This window comes from Ranitomeya imitator, chromosome 4 (genome assembly GCF_032444005.1).
Source record: "Ranitomeya imitator isolate aRanImi1 chromosome 4, aRanImi1.pri, whole genome shotgun sequence".
NCBI classification, from domain to species: Eukaryota; Metazoa; Chordata; class Amphibia; order Anura; family Dendrobatidae; genus Ranitomeya; species Ranitomeya imitator.
In genome coordinates, this window is record NC_091285.1 from 512,133,289 (window position 1) to 512,155,613 (window position 22,325).

The 22,325-nt window shown below is 45.4% G+C and overlaps 1 protein-coding gene across 1 annotated transcript in view; it reads left to right on the forward strand.

Moving 5' to 3' along the window:
* WHAMM (WASP homolog associated with actin, golgi membranes and microtubules) overlaps positions 1–22,325 on the forward strand; it is a 64,823-nt gene that overhangs the window by 24,597 nt on the left and 17,901 nt on the right. Inside the window, exon 6 of the mRNA XM_069766084.1 lies at positions 19,892–20,070. Coding sequence (XP_069622185.1) covers positions 19,892–20,070 — 179 coding nt within the window. The remainder of the gene's footprint in view (positions 1–19,891; positions 20,071–22,325) is intronic.

Below are 22,325 nucleotides of genomic sequence, written 5' to 3' on the forward strand. Positions count from 1 at the left end.
TTTACAGATCAATTTGTGAAGCACCTGAGGGTTTAAAGTGCTCAATATGCATCTAGATAAGTTCCTTGGGGGGTCTAGTTTCCAAAATGGGGTCATTTGTGGGGGAGCTCCAATGTTTAGGCACACGGGGGCTCTCCAAACACGACATGGTGTCCGCTAACGATGGAGATAATTTTTCATTCAAAAAGTCAAATGGCGCTCCTTCCCTTCCGAACCTTACCATGTGCCCAAACAGTGGTTTACCCCCACATGTGAGGTATCGGTGTACTCATGAGAAATTGCCCAACAAATTTTAGGATCCATTTTATCCTGTTGCCCATGTGAAAATGAAAAAAATTGAGGCTAAAAGAATTTTTTTGTGAAAAAAAAGTACTTTTTCATTTTTACGGATCAATTTGTGAAGCCCCCGGGGGTTCAAAGTTCTCACTATGCATCTAGATAAGTTCCTTGGGGCGTCTAGTTTCCAAAATGGGGTCACGTGTGGGGGAGCTCCAATTTTTAGGCACACGGGGGCTCTCCAAACGTGACATGGTGTCCGCTAAAGAGTGGAGCCAATTTTTCATTCAAAAAGTCAAATGGCGCTCCTTCCCTTCCAAGCCCTGCCGTGCGCCCAAACAGTGGTTTACCCCCACATATGAGGTATCAGCGTACTCAGGACAAATTGGACAACAACTTTCGTGGTTCAGTTTCTCCTTGTACCATTGGGGAAAATAAAAAAAATGTTGCTAAAAGATAATTTTTGTGACTAAAAAGTTAAATGTTCATTTTTTCCTTCCATGTTGCTTCTGCTGCTGTGAAGCACCTGAAGGGTTAAAAAACTTCTTGAATGTGGTTTTGAGCACCTTGAGGGGTGCATTTTTTAGAATGGTGTCACTTTTGGGTATTTTCAGCCATATAGACCCCTCAAACTGACTTCAAATGTGAGGTGGTCCCTAAAAAAAATGGTTTTGTAAATTTCGTTGTAAAAATGAGAAATCGCTGGTCAAATTTTAACTCTTATAACTTCCTAGCAAAAAAAAATTTTGTTTCCAAAATTGTGCTGGTGTAACGTAGACATGTGGGAAATGTTGTTTATTAACTATTTTGTGTCACATAACTCTCTGGTTTAACAGAATAAAAATTCAAAATGTGAAAATTGCGAAATTTTCAAAATTTTCGCCAAATTTCCGTTTTTATCACAAATAAACGCAGAATTTATTGACCTAAATTTACCACTAACATGAAGCCCAATATGTCACGAAAAAACAATCTCAGAACCGCTAGGATCCGTTGACGCGTTCCTGAGTTATTACCTCATAAAGGGACACTGGTCAGAATTGCAAAAAACGGCCAGGTCATTAAGGTCAAAATAGGCTAGGTCATAAAGGGGTTAAATTCTTTGTGATTTGGAAACTTTTTTTTATTTTATTGATTGGTCCAGTAGAGAAAATTATGAAACTTTGAAAATCGCTTTATTAGGGAATTTGTCTCCATTTCCTGTAGGAAAAAGTTGAATTAAAGTGACTTCCACATCCCTATTATTCTGCAGAGCATTTGCCTGCCTTTAGCTGCACGTTTATTGGTACATATGGAGTTCGAGTACAGATCATGGCAATGAATGGGTCAGCAACTGTGTCCTATGAATGTTGTGCTTATCAGAGTAATCTCCTGCCCTTAGGGTATGTTTCCACATGCCGGATTACATCATGTAATCGTCCAATCCGCAGCGTCCAGATGTTACAGTATAGTGGATGGGATTTTATGAAATCCTGTCTCCACTATGCGTGCAGGGCCGCATCCGGTGCGACTTTACCGACCGCAGCATGTCTATTTATCTTGCGGAGACTGAGCGTCTATGAGTACGATGCGGGAATGAACACATCCGGAATCACCGCACGTACAACGGGGCGGCGATTTGGGCAGAGCGGGGTATCCGCTGCGTCTAAAGCACAGAGATTATGCCCTGTGGATACATAGCCTTACTTTTTTGAAAAGTCTGACGTGGACTTGGATGACTAGTCCAAGCCAGGGCCCGGTGGTCCATTCTCTGCTCTCAGCCCCTATATAGGAGAGCGTGGGAAGGGGGGAAGCCACCACAGACTTGCCTTGAACTAATCAGCTGAGATATGAGCTCCAGTGCATCAAAGTGATTATACCAAAACGCTGGCCTAAATCGCGTTTGAAAAGTTGCAGGATTTTTGCCCAATGCAGAGTAGCACAAAATATTTGTAAATCTTTGCGTTTCCACACCATTTTTTCCCCAGCTCTGCCAAAATGGATAGAGCTATGGTGGGAAAGGGGCATGATGCCACAGTTCATCCAATTTATGATAGTAGTGATTTAGGGTTAAAAATAACTTTTTAATGAGATTTATCTTAAAATCAATAAAAACACAGCAAAACCAAATGTGCAAAGTGCATGGACTAACAAACAAGTAAATTGTATGGTATAGCTATAAGACTAGATCTCCCCTTACTATTCACTGGTAAATGCCTAGAGAGCAAAAAAGTATGGAGATGGCACAGATGAGTGAGGAATACCGGCATAATAGGAAGGACTATCATGGGTGTACACTGGTCACCTACTTCAGATAGCTCGGTGAGACTGTTCCATTTATTATCTTACTATGCCATCCATGTCATATTGTGAACGGTGCAGTGACACCTCTATTTAATGAAGCTCAGTGCATGAGATATGTGGTACTTTTTGTCACTATACCTGGACCACATTCATCTTGACTTGATGCTGCTATTATATTCATGGCGCTTACCATGTTGGGTGCATTATGATCGAGGCTTGATATATATTACTTAGCAGCTCCTCAATACTGTGTCTCATTGATTTACTGCTATATACAGCATGATTCATAGGTGTATACTGCTTTCTGTGGTACCTTCACTTTTTCTGGAAATTGTAAAGATAATCAATGTGTAATTCTCAACAGCTACCATTCAGAGTATGCTGGGTATTTAGCTGTAGGTATGGTATATTACATCACCCATGGTTAATGCTGGGGAATACAGAACAGCTAGCTGCATGTCAGAAACATTAAGGTTTCTGTTGTGGTTAAATATAAAATGGTGTTAGGTGTCACTATTAGATTAAGGGTGTAGTTGTATCCAGTATACTTACCCTAGATTTGGTTTGCTCAATCAGTGGATCAGCTTAAAGGGAATCTGTCACGTCATTTTTGGCCTATAAGTTGTGGCCACTGCCATTCAGGGGCTTATCTAGAGCATTCTGTAATGCTGTAGATAAGCCCCGATGTAACCTGAAAGATAAGAAAAACAAGTTAGATTATACTCGCCCAGGGGCGGTCCCGCTGTGGTGCGGTCCGATGGGCGTCGAGGTCCGGGTCCGGCGCCTCCCATCTTCATACAATGACGTCCTTTTCTTTGCTTCCTGCCGGGGCTTCGACGCAGGTGTACTGATTTGCCCTGTTTAGGGCAACGTAAAGTACTGCAGTGCGCTGGCGCTAGGCTTCTCGGATCTTTCCCGGCGCCTGCGCACTGCAGTACTTAGTCTGCCCTCAGCAGGGCAAATCAGTACACCTGTGCAGGAGCCGTGACAGGAAGCAAAGAGTACGTCATCATATGAAGATGAGAGGCACCGGTCCGCGACGCCCATCGGACCAGACCGCATCGGGACCGCCCCTGGGTGAGTATAGTTTAACCCCTTCACCCCAAAGCCTGTTTTCACCTAAGTGACAGGGCCAATTTTTACAATTCTGACCACTGTCACTTTATGAGGTCATAACTCTGAAACGCTTCAACGGATCATGGTGATTCTGACATTGTTTTCTCGTGACATATTGTACTTCATGATAGTGGTAAAACTTCTTCGATATGACTTGCATTTATTTGTGAAAAAAACAAAAATTTGTCGGAAATTATGAAAATTTAGCAATTTTCAAACTTAGTTTTTATGCCCTTAAATTAGAGAGTTATATCACATAATATAGTTAATAAACAACATTTCCCACATGTCTGCTTTACATCAGCACAATTTTGGAAACATAATTTTTTTTTTGTTATGACGTTATAAGGGTTAAAAGTTGACCAGCGATTTCTCATTTTTGCAACAAAATTTGCAAAACCATTTTTTTACGGACCACCTCACACTTGAAGTGACTTTGAGGGGTCTATATGACAGAAAATGCCCAAAAGTGACACCATTCTAAAAACTGCACCCCTCAAGGTACTCAAAACCACATTCGAAAAGTTTATTAACCCTTCAGGTGCTTCACAGGAATTTTTTGAATGTTTAAAAAAAAATTGAACATTAACTTTTTTTTCACAAAATTTTTACTTCAGGTCCAATTTGTTTCATTTTACCAAGGGTAACAGGAGAAATTGGACCACAAAAGTTGTTGTGCAATTTGTCCTGAGTACGCCGATACTTCATATATGGGGATAAACCACTGTTTGAGCGCATGGCAGAGCTCGGAAGGGAAGGAGTGCCATTTGACTTTTCAATGCAAAATTGGCTGGAATTGAGATCGGACGCCATGTCGTATTTGGAGAGCCCCTGACGTGCCTTAACAGTGGAAACCCCCCACAAGTGACCCCATTTTGGAAAGAAGACCCCCTAAGGAACTTATCTAGATGTGTGGTGAGCACTTTTAACCCCCAATTGTTTCACTAAAGTTTAGAATGCAGCATTGTGAAAATTAAAAAATCATTTTTTCTTTCCACAAAATGATGTTTTAGCCCGCAATTTTTTTTTCCCAAGGGTAACAGGACAAATTAGACCCCAAAAGTTGTTGTCCAACTTGTCCTGAGTACGCTGATACCCCACATGTGGGGGGGGGAACCACCGTTTGAGTGCATGGCAGAGCTCGGAAGGGAAGGAGCACCGTTTGAAATGCAGACTTGGATGGAATGGACTGCAGGTGTCATGTTGCATTTGCAGAGCCCCTGATGTACCTAAACAGTAGAAACCCCCCACAACTGACCCCATATTGGAAAGTAGACCCCCCAAGGAACTTATCTAGATGTGTTGTGAGAGCTTTGAACCAACAAGTGTTTCACTACAGTTTATAACGCAGAGCCGTGAAAATAAAAAATATTTTTCTCTGATCGCCCATGACGGCACCACGGAGAGAGGGGATCCGCCCACCAAGGACAGGAAACCTACGGATAAAAAGGCGGTACCACTCTCCTGCGTCAGTTGGTTTCCTGTCCTTGATGGGAGACCTACGGACTTACCAGTTCGACGTTGGAATTCCGGGGCCAACCAGTCCGACTCAGGCAGCTGGGGTCCCTCTGCCTCGGCTGGGGTGGTGACCCGAAGCACCACCGCTGGGGGCTAGTGGGCCTCTAGGGTGAGTGGGGGAGGTGACAAGGAGTTCGCGGTCACCTCCCCAGGTAAGATGCAGCAGCGGCAACATCCAGGGGGGTCCCTCAGTGGTTGCGGGAGGTGCGGCGCGGCCCTCCCCTAGCATGCGTCAGCCTGCACACTGCACTGCCATTGGGCATGCAGAGCCGCGCGGTAGGGTCTGCATAGGACCAGGGGTGCCGGTCAGCAGCGCCATATCTTCACTCTGGGCGGCCATCTTGAGAGTCCGGCGCATGCCCGGAGTTAAGCTGGTCTCGCGAGACGCTGGAACCCGACTGCGCAGGCGTCGGCGCTCCTCGCCGTTGTCTGGACGCTGCTGCGCAGGCGACGCCGATCTGACGCTTGTGCGTTCCAAAGGCGCCGCAGAAGCGTCTGCGCAGGCGCCGGCTTTCAACGCTCCTCGCCGTCGGCTGAGCGCTACTGCGCAAGCGCCGGCGTTCAACGCTCCTCGCCGTCGGCTGAGCGCTACTGCGCAGGCGCCGAGAGGAAAAAAAAAAAAAAAAGCGGCGGGAGCTTTAAAAGGGAGAATCTACTTCCTCCCAGTGGCTCTGCAGTATATCGGCAAGAGCCTTAGGAGCTACTAGTTGTCGCAGCAGCAGCGCAGCACGCGTTATTGGCAGTGACAGCAGACCAGCAGCAGTATGAGCGACCCGGCATCTCCCTTGCCTGAATCACCTCCACCTATAGCATCGCCGCAGCAGCAAAGGAGGCGACAGCAGAAAGGTCACCAGGACACCAGCAAAGAACGCCAAAGGTCTCAACACAGCAAGGAGTCCAGCACGGCGTCGGGGAAAAAGCCAGAGGCAGAGAATCCCCAACCGGTATTTATGGGTCCTGGAGGTGGTAAGTTGATCTTCGTGAAAGTTAGAGACAGTAAGATTATTATTTGTCTCTTTTTAGGGGAGGAAAAGCGTAGGTAAAACAAAGCACAAAATCTGTGCCATCTGTAAAGAGGATCTTCCACCCGCATGGGAGAAGCAGCTATGTAATTCCTGCATACAGCAGACTGTATCCGAAAGCCTGCCCGGGTTTGCAACAGATCTTAAAAACCTGATTAAAGAACAGGTGGAAGACACCTTTAGATCCCTTAAAAGTGGAAAAAAAACGGAGAAGGACCAGACACAGGTCCCCGTCCCCAGTCTCTAAATCTGACAGCGATAGTGCAAGTTCAGTATCCTCCTCCTCCTCCTCCTCCTCATCTTCATCATCCACTTCTTCCTCAGGAGATCACAATTGTTTCCCGCTAGAGGACACCGATGGCCTCATAAAGGCAGTGAGGAGTACTATGGGATTAGTAGACTCCCACCCTAAAAAGTCAGCACAAGACATCATGTTTGGGGGCTTAGAACAAAAAAAGAGAAGAGCTTTCCCGCTTAATGAAGCTATTGCAGCGTTAATTAAGAAGGAATGGAAAAAACCCATGAAAAAGACTCTCCTAACTCCAAAGAGGAAATACCCCGTCGAGGATGAATCCTGCTCCTTTTGGGAAAAAGCCCCCAAATTAGATGTAGCAATAGCTAAAGCATCAAAGAAATTCGCTCTCCCGTTTGAGGACATGGGGGTCCTAAAAGACCCTATGGACAAGAAGGCGGACGCCTTCCTCAAGGGCTCTTGGGAGTCAGCGGGAGGAGGCCTGAAACCGGCAGTGGCAGCAGCTTGCACATCCCGCTCCCTAATGATCTGGTTAAATCAACTAGAGGGTCAATTAAAGGGGAAAACTTCCCGAGACTCGATGCTGAAGACATTACCTGTAATAAGGGGAGCTGCGGCTTTTCTGGCTGACGCCTCGGCAGACTCTATCAGACTAGCTGCCAGGTCAGCAGTGTTTGTCAATGCGGCCAGGCGTGCCCTCTGGCTTAAGAATTGGCCTGGCGATCTGCAAACAAAAACAAAACTGTGTACTATCCCCTGCGAAGGAGAGTTTTTGTTCGGTTCCACATTAGACGACATCTTGGAAAAAGCAGGGGACAAGAAAAAGTCCTTTCCCTCTCTAGGTCTCCCCTCTTACCGGAAGCCCTTTCGGAACAAGAGGTTTTTCCGCAAGAACCCTGGGAGAGGCCAGGGAAAGTGGGAGGATAAGAGGAACAAAAACAAGGGGTTCATCTTTAACAAAAACCCCAGCGATAACAAGAAACCTTCTCAATGAAGGTTCGCCCCAGGTGGGAGGGAGATTATCTCTTTCTCCCAGCCTGGAAAAAGATCACCTCCAGTCAATGGATTCTGAATATTATAGAATCAGGCAGTTTAGCTGGCTTTCCAGCGCCTGCTCTCAGCAGGCGCCGGCTAGCCAGGTCATTTCATGACCCGGAAGGAGTCCGGCGGCCATCTTGGATCCGGGGACTCCTTCCGGGTCACCGGAGCAACGCGATCTCATTGCGTTGCTCCGGTGGGAGAGCGCAGGGAGCCCCCGTCCCTGCGCGATCCCCCTCTATGCCGCTGTCACTACTGACAGCGGCATCAGAGGGGTTAAATGCCCGCGATCGGCGATAGCGCCGATCGTGGGCATTGCTGCGGGGTGTCAGCTGTCATATACAGCTGACACCCGCACCCGATCACCGCGGCGCTCAGCGCGAGACCGCGGTGATCGGTGCGCCGTACTAGTACTGCTGCTGGCACAAATGCAGTGTCGGCAGCGCAGTACTAGTACGGCGCATGGTGCGAAGGGGTTAAAGGTACCGTCACACTCAGCGATATAGACAACGAGCCGATCGCTGGAGCGTCGCTGTTTAGGTCGCTGTAGAGACGTCAAACACAGCATCTCCAGAACGATCCAGTGACGTAACGGCGACTCACTTATCGTTGTAGCTGGTTGTTAGCTCCATGTAATACATTGCAGGCATCGTTGCTTTTGCTGTCAAACATGACGAATCACGCCAACCCGACTACCAAATAAAGTTCCGGACTTTCAGCGACGACCAGCGATGTCGCAGCAGGATCCAGATCGCTGCTGCGTGTCAGACACAATGAGATCGCTATCCAGGACGCTGCAGCGTCACGGATCGTTGTCGTTCTCGTTGCAAAGTTGCTGAGTGTGAAGGTACCTTAACTTATTTTTCTTATCTTTCAGGATACATCGGGGGCTTATCTACAGCATTACAGAATGCTCTAGATAAGCCCCTGAATGACGGTGGCCGCAGCTTATAGGCCAAAAATGGGGTGACAGATTCCCTTTAATCACGCCGTGCCATCTCAATACTTTTTTGCTCTCCAGTGGTTCATTAGTGATTAGTAAAGGAAGCTCTGGTCTTATTGCTATACCATATTATTTACGTGTTTGTTAGTCCATGCACTTTGCACGTTTGGTTTTGCTGTGTGTTCTATTGATTTTAATATAAATCTCATTAAAAGTAAATTTTTAACCCTAAATTGCTACTAGCAATTGATTTTTCTGTTGGGTTACCACACCTTTTGCTATTTGTAGTATACCTAATTCATGACTAGCTGTGGCCACAAATCTTACTCCATTCCCTGACTGGAGTAAGATTTTTATTGGTGCACACCCCACTTTTCAGAGGCAGCAGATTCATTAAGAGCCATACACTTCATAGTGAATCAGGCGCCTCTAATTCCAACACTCATCAAGACCGGCATGAACATCACTGGCTATAGATCCCAGTCAGCTTTTCTAAGTATGTCTCTGAAACATAAAGGCATTTCAAAGTAAAGCAAAAACGGCTGCAATAATCAGCCAGCCTCTGATTTGGTGAAAAGGATAACTGCTCTCCTAGAAAAAGGTGCACAAGTAGGGTCCCACACCTTATAGTACTAAAGATGAACTTGGCACGCGTTCGTGTCACTAGCACCTCACTATGCTCCCCAGGATCTCCAACTTCACTTCCCTGGACACTGTGTCCATTACATCTGAAATTACTTCAGTGTGAACTCTGATGAAGGTCCTTGTGGACCAAAACGTCACACCTGTACTGTAACACTTGTACTAAAGTCCACCTTAATCACATCAGCTACCTGAGTGCCAAGTTCATCTTTAAGTCCCTGATTTAGGACACTATCGGTATTTGGTGAGTTTTTTACCTCTGTGTTTGTAAGCCAAAACCAGGTGTGGGTGATAAATACAGAAGTGGTATAATATTTTATTATAATTTTCCTCTGATTTTTTTTTTTTTCCTTTCCTGGTTTTGGCTTACAGATACGGAGGTAAAGAACTCACCAAATACTGAACATGGTCCTATGTTGCCTGTGGTTTATACATCTTGAGTCAGATGGTGGGATCGATTTATAAATAAAACAAATTTTATTTTATTTAGTAGACATTAGTGTTGAGCATTCCGATACCGCAAGTATCGGGTATCGGCCGATATTTGCGGTATCGGAATTCCGATACCGAGTTCCGATATTTTTGTGATATCGGGAATCGGTATCGGGATTTAGATTAATGTGTAAAATAAAGAATAAAAATAAAAAATATTGATATACTTACCCTCGGACGGGCCCTGGTTGTCACCGCTGCAATCGCCATGTTTTCCTTCCTATGAATGAGCTTAAGTACCTTCGATGACGTCGCGGCTTGTGATTGGTCGCGTGAGCGGTCACATGACCGCTCAGCGACCAATCGCAAGCCGCGACATCATCGAAGGTCATTAAAGCGCTCATTCTTAGGAAGAAAAGCATGGCGATTGCAGCGGTGACAACCAGGGCCCGTCCGAGGGTAAGTATATCAATATTTTTTATTTTTATTCTTTATTTTACACATTATGGATCCCAGGGCCTGAAGGAGAGTTTCCTCTCCTTCAGACCCTGGGAACCATTACGGATACCTTCCGATATTTGTGTCCCATTGACTTTGTATTGGTATCGGATATCGGTATCGGCGATATCCGATATTTTTCGGATATCGGCCGATACCATCCGATACCGATACTTTCAAATATCGGACGGTATCGCTCAACACTAGTAGACACGTTGTAAAACTGCTTCTCCGTATTTTGTACCCCCATGAAAACATGAACTAGAAACACATATACTTAGATCCTTCAACTTGAGTTTTATGCTGTTTTTTTATATAGTTCTTGGGGGCTGTTGTGGGGAAATGGGATGGATACAAGGGGTATGATGCGTACTGTACTCAATACGTCTATAGGACAATGATAGTTAGCCTGACCTCCCAAAAACAAATTGTTATATGAGGGTAAATCTACTTTTCTGGGCACTGTTTAATTGAGCTTTATCTGCTTTTCCTAGCTACTTGCGTGTGGAATTTTTAGAATTACTGGCTTTTATTCAAGATATGGTATTTCTTCTGCAGGTATTTCCATGGACATCTGTTTAGTACTTGAAATGCATGTTTAACCCCTTCGCGCCATGCGCCGTACTAGTACTGCGCTGCCGACACTGCATTTGTGCCAGCAGCAGTACTAGTACGGCGCACCGATCACCACGGTCTCGCGCTGAGCGCCGCGGTGATCGGGTGCGGGTGTCAGCTGTATATGACAGCTGACACCCTGCAGCAATGCCCACGATCGGCGCTATCGCCGATCGCGGGCATTTAACCCCTCTGATGCCGCTGTCAGTAGTGACAGCGGCATAGAGGGGGATCGCGCAGGGACGGGGGCTCCCTGCGCTCTCCCACCGGAGCAACGCAATGAGATCGCGTTGCTCCGGTGACCCGGAAGGAGTCCCCGGATCCAAGATGGCCGCCGGACTCCTTCCGGGTCATGAAATGACCTGGCTAGCCGGCGCCTGCTAAGAGCAGGCGCTGGAAAGCCAGCTAAACTGCCTGTCAGATCGTTGATCTGACAGTGTGCTATGCACAGTGTCAGATCAACGATCTGATCTAATACAGAGATGTCCCACCCTGGGACAATGTTAGAAAGTAAAAAAAAAAAATAGAATGTGTAAAAAAAAAAAAAAAAATTTCCCAATAAATCCATTTATGTATGTAAATAAAAAAAAAAAAACAATAAATGTACACATATTTGGTATCGCCGCGTCCGTAACGACCCGATCTATAAAACTATCCCATTAGTTAACCCCTTCAGTGAACACTGCAAAAAAAATAAATAAAAAACAAGGCAAAAAACATTGCTTTATTATCATACAGGCGAACAAAAAGTGGAATAACACGCGATCAAAACGCCGGATATAAATAACCATGGTACCGCTGAAAACGTCATCTTGTCCCGCAAAAAAAAAAAGCCACCATACAGCATCATCAGCAGAAAAATACCGGATTTTACGGAGCCACGACAGCACCCCTACGAGAGAGGGGATCCACCCACCTTCCGGACAGGAACCTACAGGATTTAAAGGGGCGGTCCCCCTCACCACTCCAGTTTGTGTTTCAGAGTATAAGGGACACCGCCATTGAGTTAGTACATAAACATATATACTTAAACATTACTAAATACCATCACCTTCTAAAGAGTGATTTTTAACAAGCACACTTTCCCAAAAGGGTGCAGAAACCAGTGATCAACTATGGGGGGGAATGTGCGGGTGCTGTCGTGGCTCCGTAAAATCCTATTACCGGTACGTAAAAACCGGTTTTCCTATCGCCACGACAGCACCCCTACGAGAGATTTTCAAAGATCAATCACCTGGGAGGGACTACAGCACTAAGTACTGTACGGCCAAAAACTAAATTGGCCTCTGAAGATAAATCAAGACGATAATGTCTATAAAAGGTGGAAGGAGATGACCAAGTTGCCGCCTTACATATTACGTCTATGGAGACGTCCGCTCTTTCCGCCCAGGATGAGGCCATGGCTCGAGTGGAGTGGGCCCTGATGCCATCTGGTGGTGTCTGGCCTTTAGCAGTATAAGCAAGATATATGGCATCTCTTATCCATCTGGCGATAGACGCTTTAGTTACACTCGCCCCTTTCCTTGGATTCTGAAAGGAAATAAACAGAGCCCTACTCTGCCTCCATGGTTCTGTTTTGTGTAGGTACTCTAATAGAGTTCTTCTGACATCTAACATGTGATATTTCTGCTCGTCAGCTGAATTCGGATTGTTACAGAAAGATGGTAAAATTATTTCTTGACTTCTATGAAATTTGGAAGCTACTTTTGGTAGGTATGCTGGATCAGGTTTTAACACTACCCTGTCCTGAAAGACCATTAAATAAGGAGGGTCTATCGACAAAGCTTGTAAGTCACTCAATCTCCTAGCAGAGGTCAGGGCTACTAGGAAGGCTGTTTTTAAGGTTAAATTTTTTATGGAGACAGAATCTAATGGCTCAAAGGGGGGTTCTGTTAAGGCGTCTAAGACCAAATTTAGATCCCATGGTGGTAATCTAGGAATATATACTGGGTTACTACGTTCAGTGGCCCTGATAAATCGGGAAACCCATCTATTTCCCGCCACATCACTGTTATATAACGCTCCCAAAGCTGATACTTGGACTCTAAGGGTATTTACCGCCAAGCCCAATTCTCGGCCCCTCTGTAAAAACTCCAGAATAGCCGGAATTGGGACCTTGCCAGAAAAGGGATTTTGGTAGAAGGCAAGGAACTTTTTCCAAGTTTTAGCATAGATTTTAGTGGTAACTTCTTTCCGGCTATTTAAAAGGGTAGATATGAGAGCTTCTGAAAACCCTCTTCTCCTCAATAACTCCCTCTCAAATTCCACACCGTCAGATGCAGGGATTCCACATTGGGGTAACGGAATGGACCCTGAGAAAGAAGCTCCGGGCTGGTCGGCAGTACCCAGGGGTCGGACACAGACCTTGCCCTGAGTAACGAGAACCATGCCCTCCTGGGCCAAAAGGGGGCAATCAGGATCACTCTCGCCCTGTCCTCCCTGATCTTCCTGAGGACTAACGGGATCAGACACATTGGAGGGAACGCGTAAGCTAGAGGAAAATTCCAGTGTATTTGAAGGGAGTCTATTATACAGCGCCTGTCCGCCACCCGAAGAGAAGCGAACTTCCTGGTCTGCCTGTTCGCTCTCGTTGCGAATAGATCGATAACGGGCAATCCCCACAGGTCCACTATCTGTCTGAACACCCGTCGATCTAGAACCCATTCTCCCTGACGTAGAGAATGACGGCTGAGGTAATCTGCCTCTGTGTTGAGCTCTCCCCGAATGTGCACAGCTGATAGAGAGCGAAAGTGGGCTTCGGCTATTTCGAGTGTGTCTGTGGCGGTGTTCATTAGGGATCTTGACCTTGTACCCCCTTGATGGTTGAGATACGCCACTACTGTTGTGTTGTCTGTCTGGACTCTTACATGTGAATCCTGCAGAGATGGAAGCAACCTGAGTAAGGCCTTCTTTACTGCTGTGAGCTCTTTCCAATTTGAGGACTCTTGAGCCTCTAAGAGACCATTGCCCTTGAGTCCAAATATCTCCTATGTGAGCTCCCCAACCTATTGGACTGGCATCGGTTGTGACCGTGTTGTCTGGTACTACACTCCAGCGTACTCCTTTCCCTAAATGTCTTCTGTTTAACCACCATCTCAGACTGTGTAGAGTGGTGGTGGAGAGCCTGAGTCTTCCGCCTAATTGCCCTTGAAGACTTCTCTCTGTATCCAAGACTTGGGCCTGTAACACTCGAGTGTGGAATTGAGCCCACTGGACGGCTGGTATGCAGGACGTTAGAGATCCCAGAAGGGACATAGCGTCTCTTAAAGTCAGATCTGGCTTCCTTGTTACCGTACTGACTTTGTGCACAACCCTCTGCTTTTTCTCCTCCGGAAGGAAACATTGTTGCACTTCCGAATCCAGCAGAATACCTAGGAAAGTCTGAGTTGTTGATGGGTCGAGTCTTGACTTCTCCATATTGACTATCCAACCCAAGTCCTGTAAGGAAGATATGACATGATTTAGGCGAGTACTACACTGGCCAAAGGAATTTCCTACTACCAGGAAGTCATCCAAGTAGGGTATAATTAACGTATCCTGTTCTCTGACATAGGCCATTACTTCTGCCATGACTTTAGTAAACACCCTTGGTGCCATAGATAGACCAAAGGGCATTGCAGCAAACTGAAAGTGTCTGACCTGGTCGTTTAAGCGCACCGCCATTCTGAGGAATTGTTGATGATCCTGGTGAATGGGCAGATGGTAATACGCATCTTTTAAATCCAGGACTGTCATATAACATCTGGGAAAGAGAAGATTAGTTGCCGTTTTAATAGATTCCATCTTAAAGGCATGATACTCTAGATGTTTGTTTAATCTCCGTAAGTTTATGATGGTTCTAAAGGATCCATCTGGCTTGGAGATTAAAAATAAAGGGAAATAGAACCCTTTCCCCTGTTGATGTTTTGGAACCTCCACTATGACTTTCTTCCGTCTTAGCATTTGGACCTCTTTTTCAAGGGCCTTTTGTTGGTCTAAGGAATCAGGGGCAGTTAAGATAAAAAATTCAGAAGGTCTTTCCCGGAACTCTAATTTTAACCCTGAATTGATTATACCTAGAACCCAATTGCTCGAAGTTATTTTGGCCCATTGAGCATGGAAGTATTTTAACCTGCCCCCTACTGGAAGATCTCTATTAACGATAGTTTCTTCTTCTTGAGGAAGATGACGAAGCGTTAAAGTCCGAACCTTTCTTTTTTGTGTCTGATGGTTCCCAGTCTCGGTTGTGGTAAGGTCTTCGGTATTGGAAGCGTCTCCTGAAGGTATTCCTAAAGGTAGGATTGAAAGCTTTAGGAAAACCTTTCTTCCTATCCTCAGCCTTAGCTAGGATATCATCCAATACCGGGCCAAACAGGTACTCACCCCTACACGGTATTGTACACAGTTTAGCTTTCGCCTGGGCATCCCCTTTCCAGGTCTTAAGCCATAGGGCTCGGCGAGCAGCATTTGAGAGACCTGCTGATCTTGCCGCCAATTTTAAAGAATCCACTGACGCGTCCGCTAAATACGCCACCCCTTCACGTATTTGCGAAAGTGAGTTCAACATCTTGTCTCTGGGCACCTTGGACTTCAGCTGTTCTTCCAGTTGGGATATCCACACCATGACGGATCTAGCCGTACATGTGCTAGAGATAGCAGGTTTGAACGCCCCTGCAGTTGATTCCCATACTTTCCTCAAAAACATGTCCGCCTTCCTATCTGATGGGTCTTTCAGAAGGCCCACGTCCTCCAGCGGCAAGGTACCGGCTTTAGATGTAGAAGCCACCGCTGCATCCACTTTCGGGACTTTCATCCACTCTGCCAGCTCATTATCTTCAAAGGGATACCTTCTTTTAGCTGATGATGGAAGGAAACCCTTATCCTGCTTATCCCATTCTCTTTTTATAAGAGTCTTAACCATATCCACCACCGGGAACGCCTTACGACTCCTCTGGCACAAGCCCGCAAACATTATGTCCTGTGCGGACCTTGGTTCCTTGCTCTCTGCAACACCCATGGTAGCTCGGACTCCTTTAACTAACATGTCCATGTTGTCCACCGATAAACAAGGCCTTCCCTCTTCATCTGAGGAGGATGGAGATGAGGAGCGGGAACATTCCCCTTCTTGCAGGGACAGGCTAGATCCTGGCGATATGTCCCTGCCCGACCTTTCCTGGCGGCTGCCTATAAGGGAATAGCTAATTTCTTCCCTGATGACCGCTCTAAGGTCTGATGACCGAAGGGGAGCTTCCTCTTCTAAGGTCTGAGATATGCACGTCTCACACAGCCTTTTGGTATAACTGTCAGGCATTGGTGTCATGCATAGAGCACATTGCTTGTGCTTAGATTTTGTGGTCTTTTTTCCCTAAAACAAAGCACAAATAACAGACCATATCAGCACCAGGTGTCTGATTTAACACTCACCATAAGGCTGATCCTGTGAATACCGGTTCTGGAGGACGCTGCTGCCCCCGTACCACGCTGCTGCTGCTTCTCCTTGAGCGGCCGCTACCGCTCTTACTGCGCTGTTCCGTTCCCTCTCCATGAGGGTGCTCGGCGTCCCCTACTGAGGACATGGTTGCGCGCCTCCTATCCTAGGCGTCGCTCTTTTACAGCGCTGCAGCGCTCCTCCCCCGGCTTACCCCGGAAGCGTTCCAACTACTTCCGGGTTCACCAGCGCCGGTGTGGACGCTGCACACCGCGCTCAACCGCGGACCAGGACGGCACTGCCCGACTCCTGGGACGCGCTCCTCATGGCCAGACGAGGGGGGGTCTGCACGCAGGACACCCCCGACGCTGCTTCCGAGCCCCCGATTCCACCGTTCCTAAAAGACACCGCGCGGAGGCATGGAGGCCCGGGTAAGACTGCTGATCCTGCAGGCTCCCGCCATCCGGACAGGAACCCAAACTGGAGTGGTGAGGGGGACCGCCCCTTTAAATCCTGTAGGTTCCTGTCCGGAAGGTGGGCGGATCCCCTCTCTCGTAGGGGTGCTGTCGTGGCGATAGGAAAAAAAAAGTTATAGCTCTCAGAATAATGCGATGCAAAAACAATAATTTTTTTATATAAAATAGTTGTTATTGTGTAAAAGCGCCAAAACATAAAAAAAATTACATAAATGAGGTATCGCTGTAATCGTACTGACCTGAAGAATAAAACTGCTTTATCCATTTTACCATACGTGGAACGGTATAAACGCCCCCCCTAAAAGAAATTCAGGAATTGCTGGTCTTTGTGCATTCCGCCTCCCAAAAATCGGAATAAAAAGCGATCAAAAAATGTCATCTGCCCTAAAAATGTTACCAATAAAAACGTCAACTCGTCCCGCAAAAAACAAGACCTCATATGACTCTGTGGGCCAAAATATGGATAAATTATAGCTCTCAAAATGTGGTGATGCAAAAACTATTTTTTGCAATAAAAAGCGTCTTTTAGTGTGTGACGGCTGCCAATCATAAAAATCCGCCAAAAAATGCTATAAAAGTAAATCAAACCCCCCTTCATCACCCCCTTACTTACGGAAAAATAATGAAATGTAAAAAAATGTATTTATTTCCATTTTCCCATTAGGGTTAGGGCTAGGGTTGGGGTTAGGGTTAGGGGTGTGTTTGGATTAGGGTTTCAGTTATAATTTGGGGTTTCCACTGTTTAGGCACATCAGGGGCTCTCCAAACGTGACATGGCGTCCGATCTCAATTCTAGCCAATTCTGCTTTGAAAAAGTAAAACACTGCTCCTTCCCTTCCGAGTTCTCCTGTGTGCCCAAACAGTAGTTCCCCCCCAACATATGGGGTATAAGCGTTCTCAGGACAAGTTGGACAACAACTTTTGGGGTCCAATTTGTCCTGTTACCCTTGGGAAAATAAAAACATAGGGGATAAAATATCATTTTCGTGGAAAAAAATTTTTTTTTTATTTTCACGGCTCTGCGTTATAAACTGTAGTGAAACACTTGTTGGTTCAAAGTTCTCACAACACATCTAGATAAGTTCCTTGGGGGGTCTAGTTTCCAATATGGGGTCAGTTGTGGGGGGTTTCTACTGTTTAGGTACATCAGGGGCTCTGCAAATGCAACATGACGCCTGCAGACCAATCCATCTAAGTCTGCATTTCAAATGGCGCTCCTTCCCTTCCGAGCTCTGCTGTGCACCCAAACAGTGGTTCCCCCCAACATATGGGGTATCAGCGTTCTCAGGACAAGTTGGACAACAACTTTTGGGGTCTAATTTGTCCTGTTACCCTTGGGAAAAAAAATTGCGGGCTAAAACATCATTTTGTGGAAAGAAAAAATGATTTTTTAATTTTCACAATGCTGCATTCTAAACTTTAGTGAAACAATTGGGGGTTAAAAGTGCTCACCACACATCTAGATAAGTTCCTTAGGGGGTCTTCTTTCCAAAATGGGGTCACTTGTGGGGGGTTTCCACTGTTTAGGCACGTCAGGGGCTCTCCAAATGCGACATGGCGTCCGATCTCAATTCCAGCCAATTTTGCATTGAAAAGTCAAATGGCACTCCTTCCCTTCCGAGCTCTGCCATGCGCTCAAACAGTGGTTTATCCCCATATATGAAGTATCGGCGTACTCAGGACAAATTGCACAACAACTTTTGGGGTCCAATTTATCCTGTTACCCTTGGGAAAATAAAAAAATTTGGGGCAAAAAGATCATTTTTTGTGAAAATTAATATAAATTTTTTTTTTACGGCTCTACATTATAAACTTCTGTGAAGCACTTGGAGGTTCAAAGTGCTCACCACACATCTTCCTTAGGGAGTCTACTTTCCAAAATGGTGTCACTTGTGGGGGTTTCCACTGTTTAGGCACATCAGGGGCTCTCTAAACGTGACATGGGCTCCGATCTCAATTCCAGCAAATCTTGCATTGAAAAGTCAAATGGCGCTCCTTCCCTTCCGAGCTCTGCCATGTGCCTAAACAGTGGTTTACCCCCACATATGGGGTATCGGCGTACTCAGGACAAATTGTACAACAACTTTTGTGGTCCAATTTCTCCTGTTACCCTTGGTAAAATGAAACAAATTGGACCTGAAGTAAAAATTTTGTGAAAAAAAAGTTAATGTTCAATTTTTTTTTAAACATTCAAAAAATTCCTGTGAAGCACCTGAAGGGTTAATAAACTTTTTGAATGTGGTTTTGAGTACCTTGAGGGGTGCAGTTTTTAGAATGGTGTCACTTTTGGGCATTTTCTGTCATATAGACCCCTCAAAGTCACTTCAAGTGTGAGGTGGTCCGTAAAAAAATGGTTTTGCAAATTTTGTTGCAAAAATGAGAAATCGCTGGTCAACTTTTAACCCTTATAACGTCCTAACAAAAAAAAATTGTTTCCAAAATTGTGCTGATGTAAAGCAGACATGTGGGAAATGTTGTTTATTAACTATATTATGTGATATAACTCTCTAATTTAAGGGCATAAAAACTAAGTTTGAAAATTGCTAAATTTTCATAATTTCCGACAAATTTTTGTTTTTTTCACAAATAAATGCAAGTCATATCGAAGAAGTTTTACCACTATCGTGAAGTACAATATGTCACGAGAAAACAATGTCAGAATCACCATGATCCGTTGAAGCGTTTCAGAGTTATGACCTCATAAAGTGACAGTGGTCAGAATTGTAAAAATTGGCCCTGTCACTTAGGTGAAAACAGGCTTTGGGGTAAAGGGGTTAAAAAATGCTACAAATATGTGTGTGTAAAGGAGAGAACGAATTGGGTGAAGACCACAAAATCTGACTTTCCTACTTACTGTCCGACTCATCACAGGCCTCTTTAGCGTTCTGCGCAGTTATTGGAAGCCATGATAACGTCGTCATTCTTCTGTCACCGGACCACAGAGGCTTGTTTGGCTCCAGTGGTCAGGGCAGTAGAACTGCATGGCATCAGAAACATCCGATGATCCACGGTTCTAGCCACTTGACTGATTCAGTCAATCACATGTGGATCCACAGGGCTAACAGCTAGTAGCTCAGATTTTATTTGCACCCTAACTATGCCACTGGTAAAGTTCTTCATAAGACTAGACTACTCCTTTTTTTTAAGGCCGCCTTTCTCATATTTTTTTTTTTCCCCAGCATTCTACACAAACACCTTTATAGAAAAATATGAAAAGAAAAACTATTACCAACGCCAACACCACTGACCCTAAAATTGCCCAAAAATGTATGTATTGCATTTTGGGCACAATGTTAAATCAATCAACAGAGGTTTTAGTGCATTTGTAGTAATTGTAATGGCACATTTGTAGTCTGCTCCTTTTGATTGCAGAAAAAGAGGACGAGGTTGTCTACTATGACACATGTGAAGAACCTCAGGAGCTACAGACGTTTGAGCAGTCCAGTAGCAATTGCAGTTCAACGTATTCAATGCTCAGAAGAAAGGCCCAACAGCTGGAGTCAAAACGGGGGAATATCTGCTCAAGACGAGCATTACTAAGGAACAAAAAAGTATGTTACAAATGTTAGTTATACAGATTGTAAAATAAAGAGCACGAGTAGACAGAACTTACTGCCAAGCTAGCCAAAATCTAACTACAGTGACCATTCAGCAATTGCATGGAAGCACCTCGAGTAGCACTTGCCTAATATAATAGCTAGTGTTAATAATTGACATGCTTATTACGTACCAGTACATCTTACTTCAAGTGTAGGTTTATGGAGCTGATCCCACTCCGTACACAGCGGGTGTTGGCTGTATTAGGCTATGTGCACACGTAGGAAGGGTCCCTGTGGGTTCTCCCTCAGCGGATTTGATAAATCTGCAGGGCAAAACTGCTGCGGTTATCCCTGCAGATTTATCACAGTTTGTCTTGCGGTTTCCGCTGCGGGTTTTACTCCTGCACTTGTTTTACTATTGATGCGGCATATGCAGCATCAATAGTAATGTTAAAAATAATTTAAAAAATGGTTATACTCACCCTCTGACGTCCCGATCTCCTCGGGGCTGCACGCGGTGGTCCGGTTCCAAAGATGCTATGCGAGCAGGACCTTCGTGACGTCACGGTCATGTGACCGCGACGTCATCGCAGGCCCTGCTTGCATAACAACCCTGAGACCGGACAGCCGAGTGCAGCGCTGAGAGGTGAGTATATCATTATTTTTTATTTGAATTCTTTTTTTTTTTACACAAATATGGTTCCCAGGGCCTTGAGGAGAGTCTCTTCTCCTCCACCCCGGGTAGCAACCGCACATTATCCTCTTACTTCCTGCATGGTGGACACAGCCCCATGCGGGAAGTAAGCGGATCAATACATTTCTATGTGTGAAGAATCGCTGCGATTCTGCACAAAAGTGACATTCTGCGGATTGTAAACCACTGCGTTTCTGCGTGGTTTTTCCCGCAGCATGTGCACAGCAGTTTGCGGTTTCCCATAAGTTTACATGTTTACTGTAAACGCAATGGAAACTGCTGCGGACCCGCAGCATCAAAATCGCTACGGTTCCGCGGTAAAAACCGCAACGTGTGCACATAGCCTTATACCAATGGCATCTGCATTTAACAGGAGTGTAGTATTGCATTATCTAATATATAAAGCTGTGTGTATGTGTGTGTTTGTGTTCGGGATTGGCATCTGAACCGTCGCAGCTACAGCCACAAAATTTTGCACAGTCACACGTCTGGACCCCGAGAGCGTCATAGGCTATGTTGTGAGGTGAAATTTTAACCCCGCGCTTTCCAATTCACCAAACAATTTTGCCCCTATCTACATAATGGGGGAAAAAGTGAAAGGAAAAGTTTTGGAGGCAAATTGACAGCTGCCAGATGTGAACAAGGGGGACTTAAAGAATGAGCGCGATGGTGCCAAAGAGTATATACCGTACAGTTGCTAAGGTGGGGCCCCGACATGGGATACTCGCCACACACAGGGATATGAACATGCACACAAAATGCGCCACACACTACCACGTGCTTGAACACATATACCACTCTCAGCACACATTTTACCACACATACACCAACCTCGCCACATAAAAGTCGAAACACAAAAGTCGCCGCTCAAAACTCGCCACGCGTAATACTCGCCACATGCAAAACTAGGCTCATGCAAAACTCGTCACACGTGCAAAACTTACCTCATGGGAAAACTCGCCACACGCAAAACTTGCACCCGCGGAAAATTTGCCACATGCACAAAAGTTGCAACACATGCAAAAGTTGCCTCAAACAAAACTTGCACATACTCAAAAGGCACCACACATAAAACTCGCCACGCGCAAAACTCGCCATGCGCAAAACTTGCTGCACACAACTTGCTACACTAACCTGTTACATGCAACTCGACACACAAAAAGTTGCTACACGCATGTCGCCACACGCAACTCAACACACACAACTTGACACACGAAACTCGCACTAAAAGACACACAAGTCTGGTATTATCCTTCAAAAATAAAAATCTGATTAATAAGCAGACAAACTACAAGAGCAACAAATGTACCATATAGGAAATACGGCAGCTGTCAGTCACATGACCTGTCTATTATGTGTATGTGTGAGCTAATATATACTGCCAGGGGGAGGGCTTCATGTTGGCTGGGAATTTATCAGGCTGCCAATTTAGCTTACAAATACTGAGGTAAAAATACTGACCAAATAACGTGTGAACGAGGTCTAATACAGGAGGAGATGACATACAGATATATACTATATACAGGAGGAGATGACACACAGGTATATACTATATACAGGGGAGATGACACAG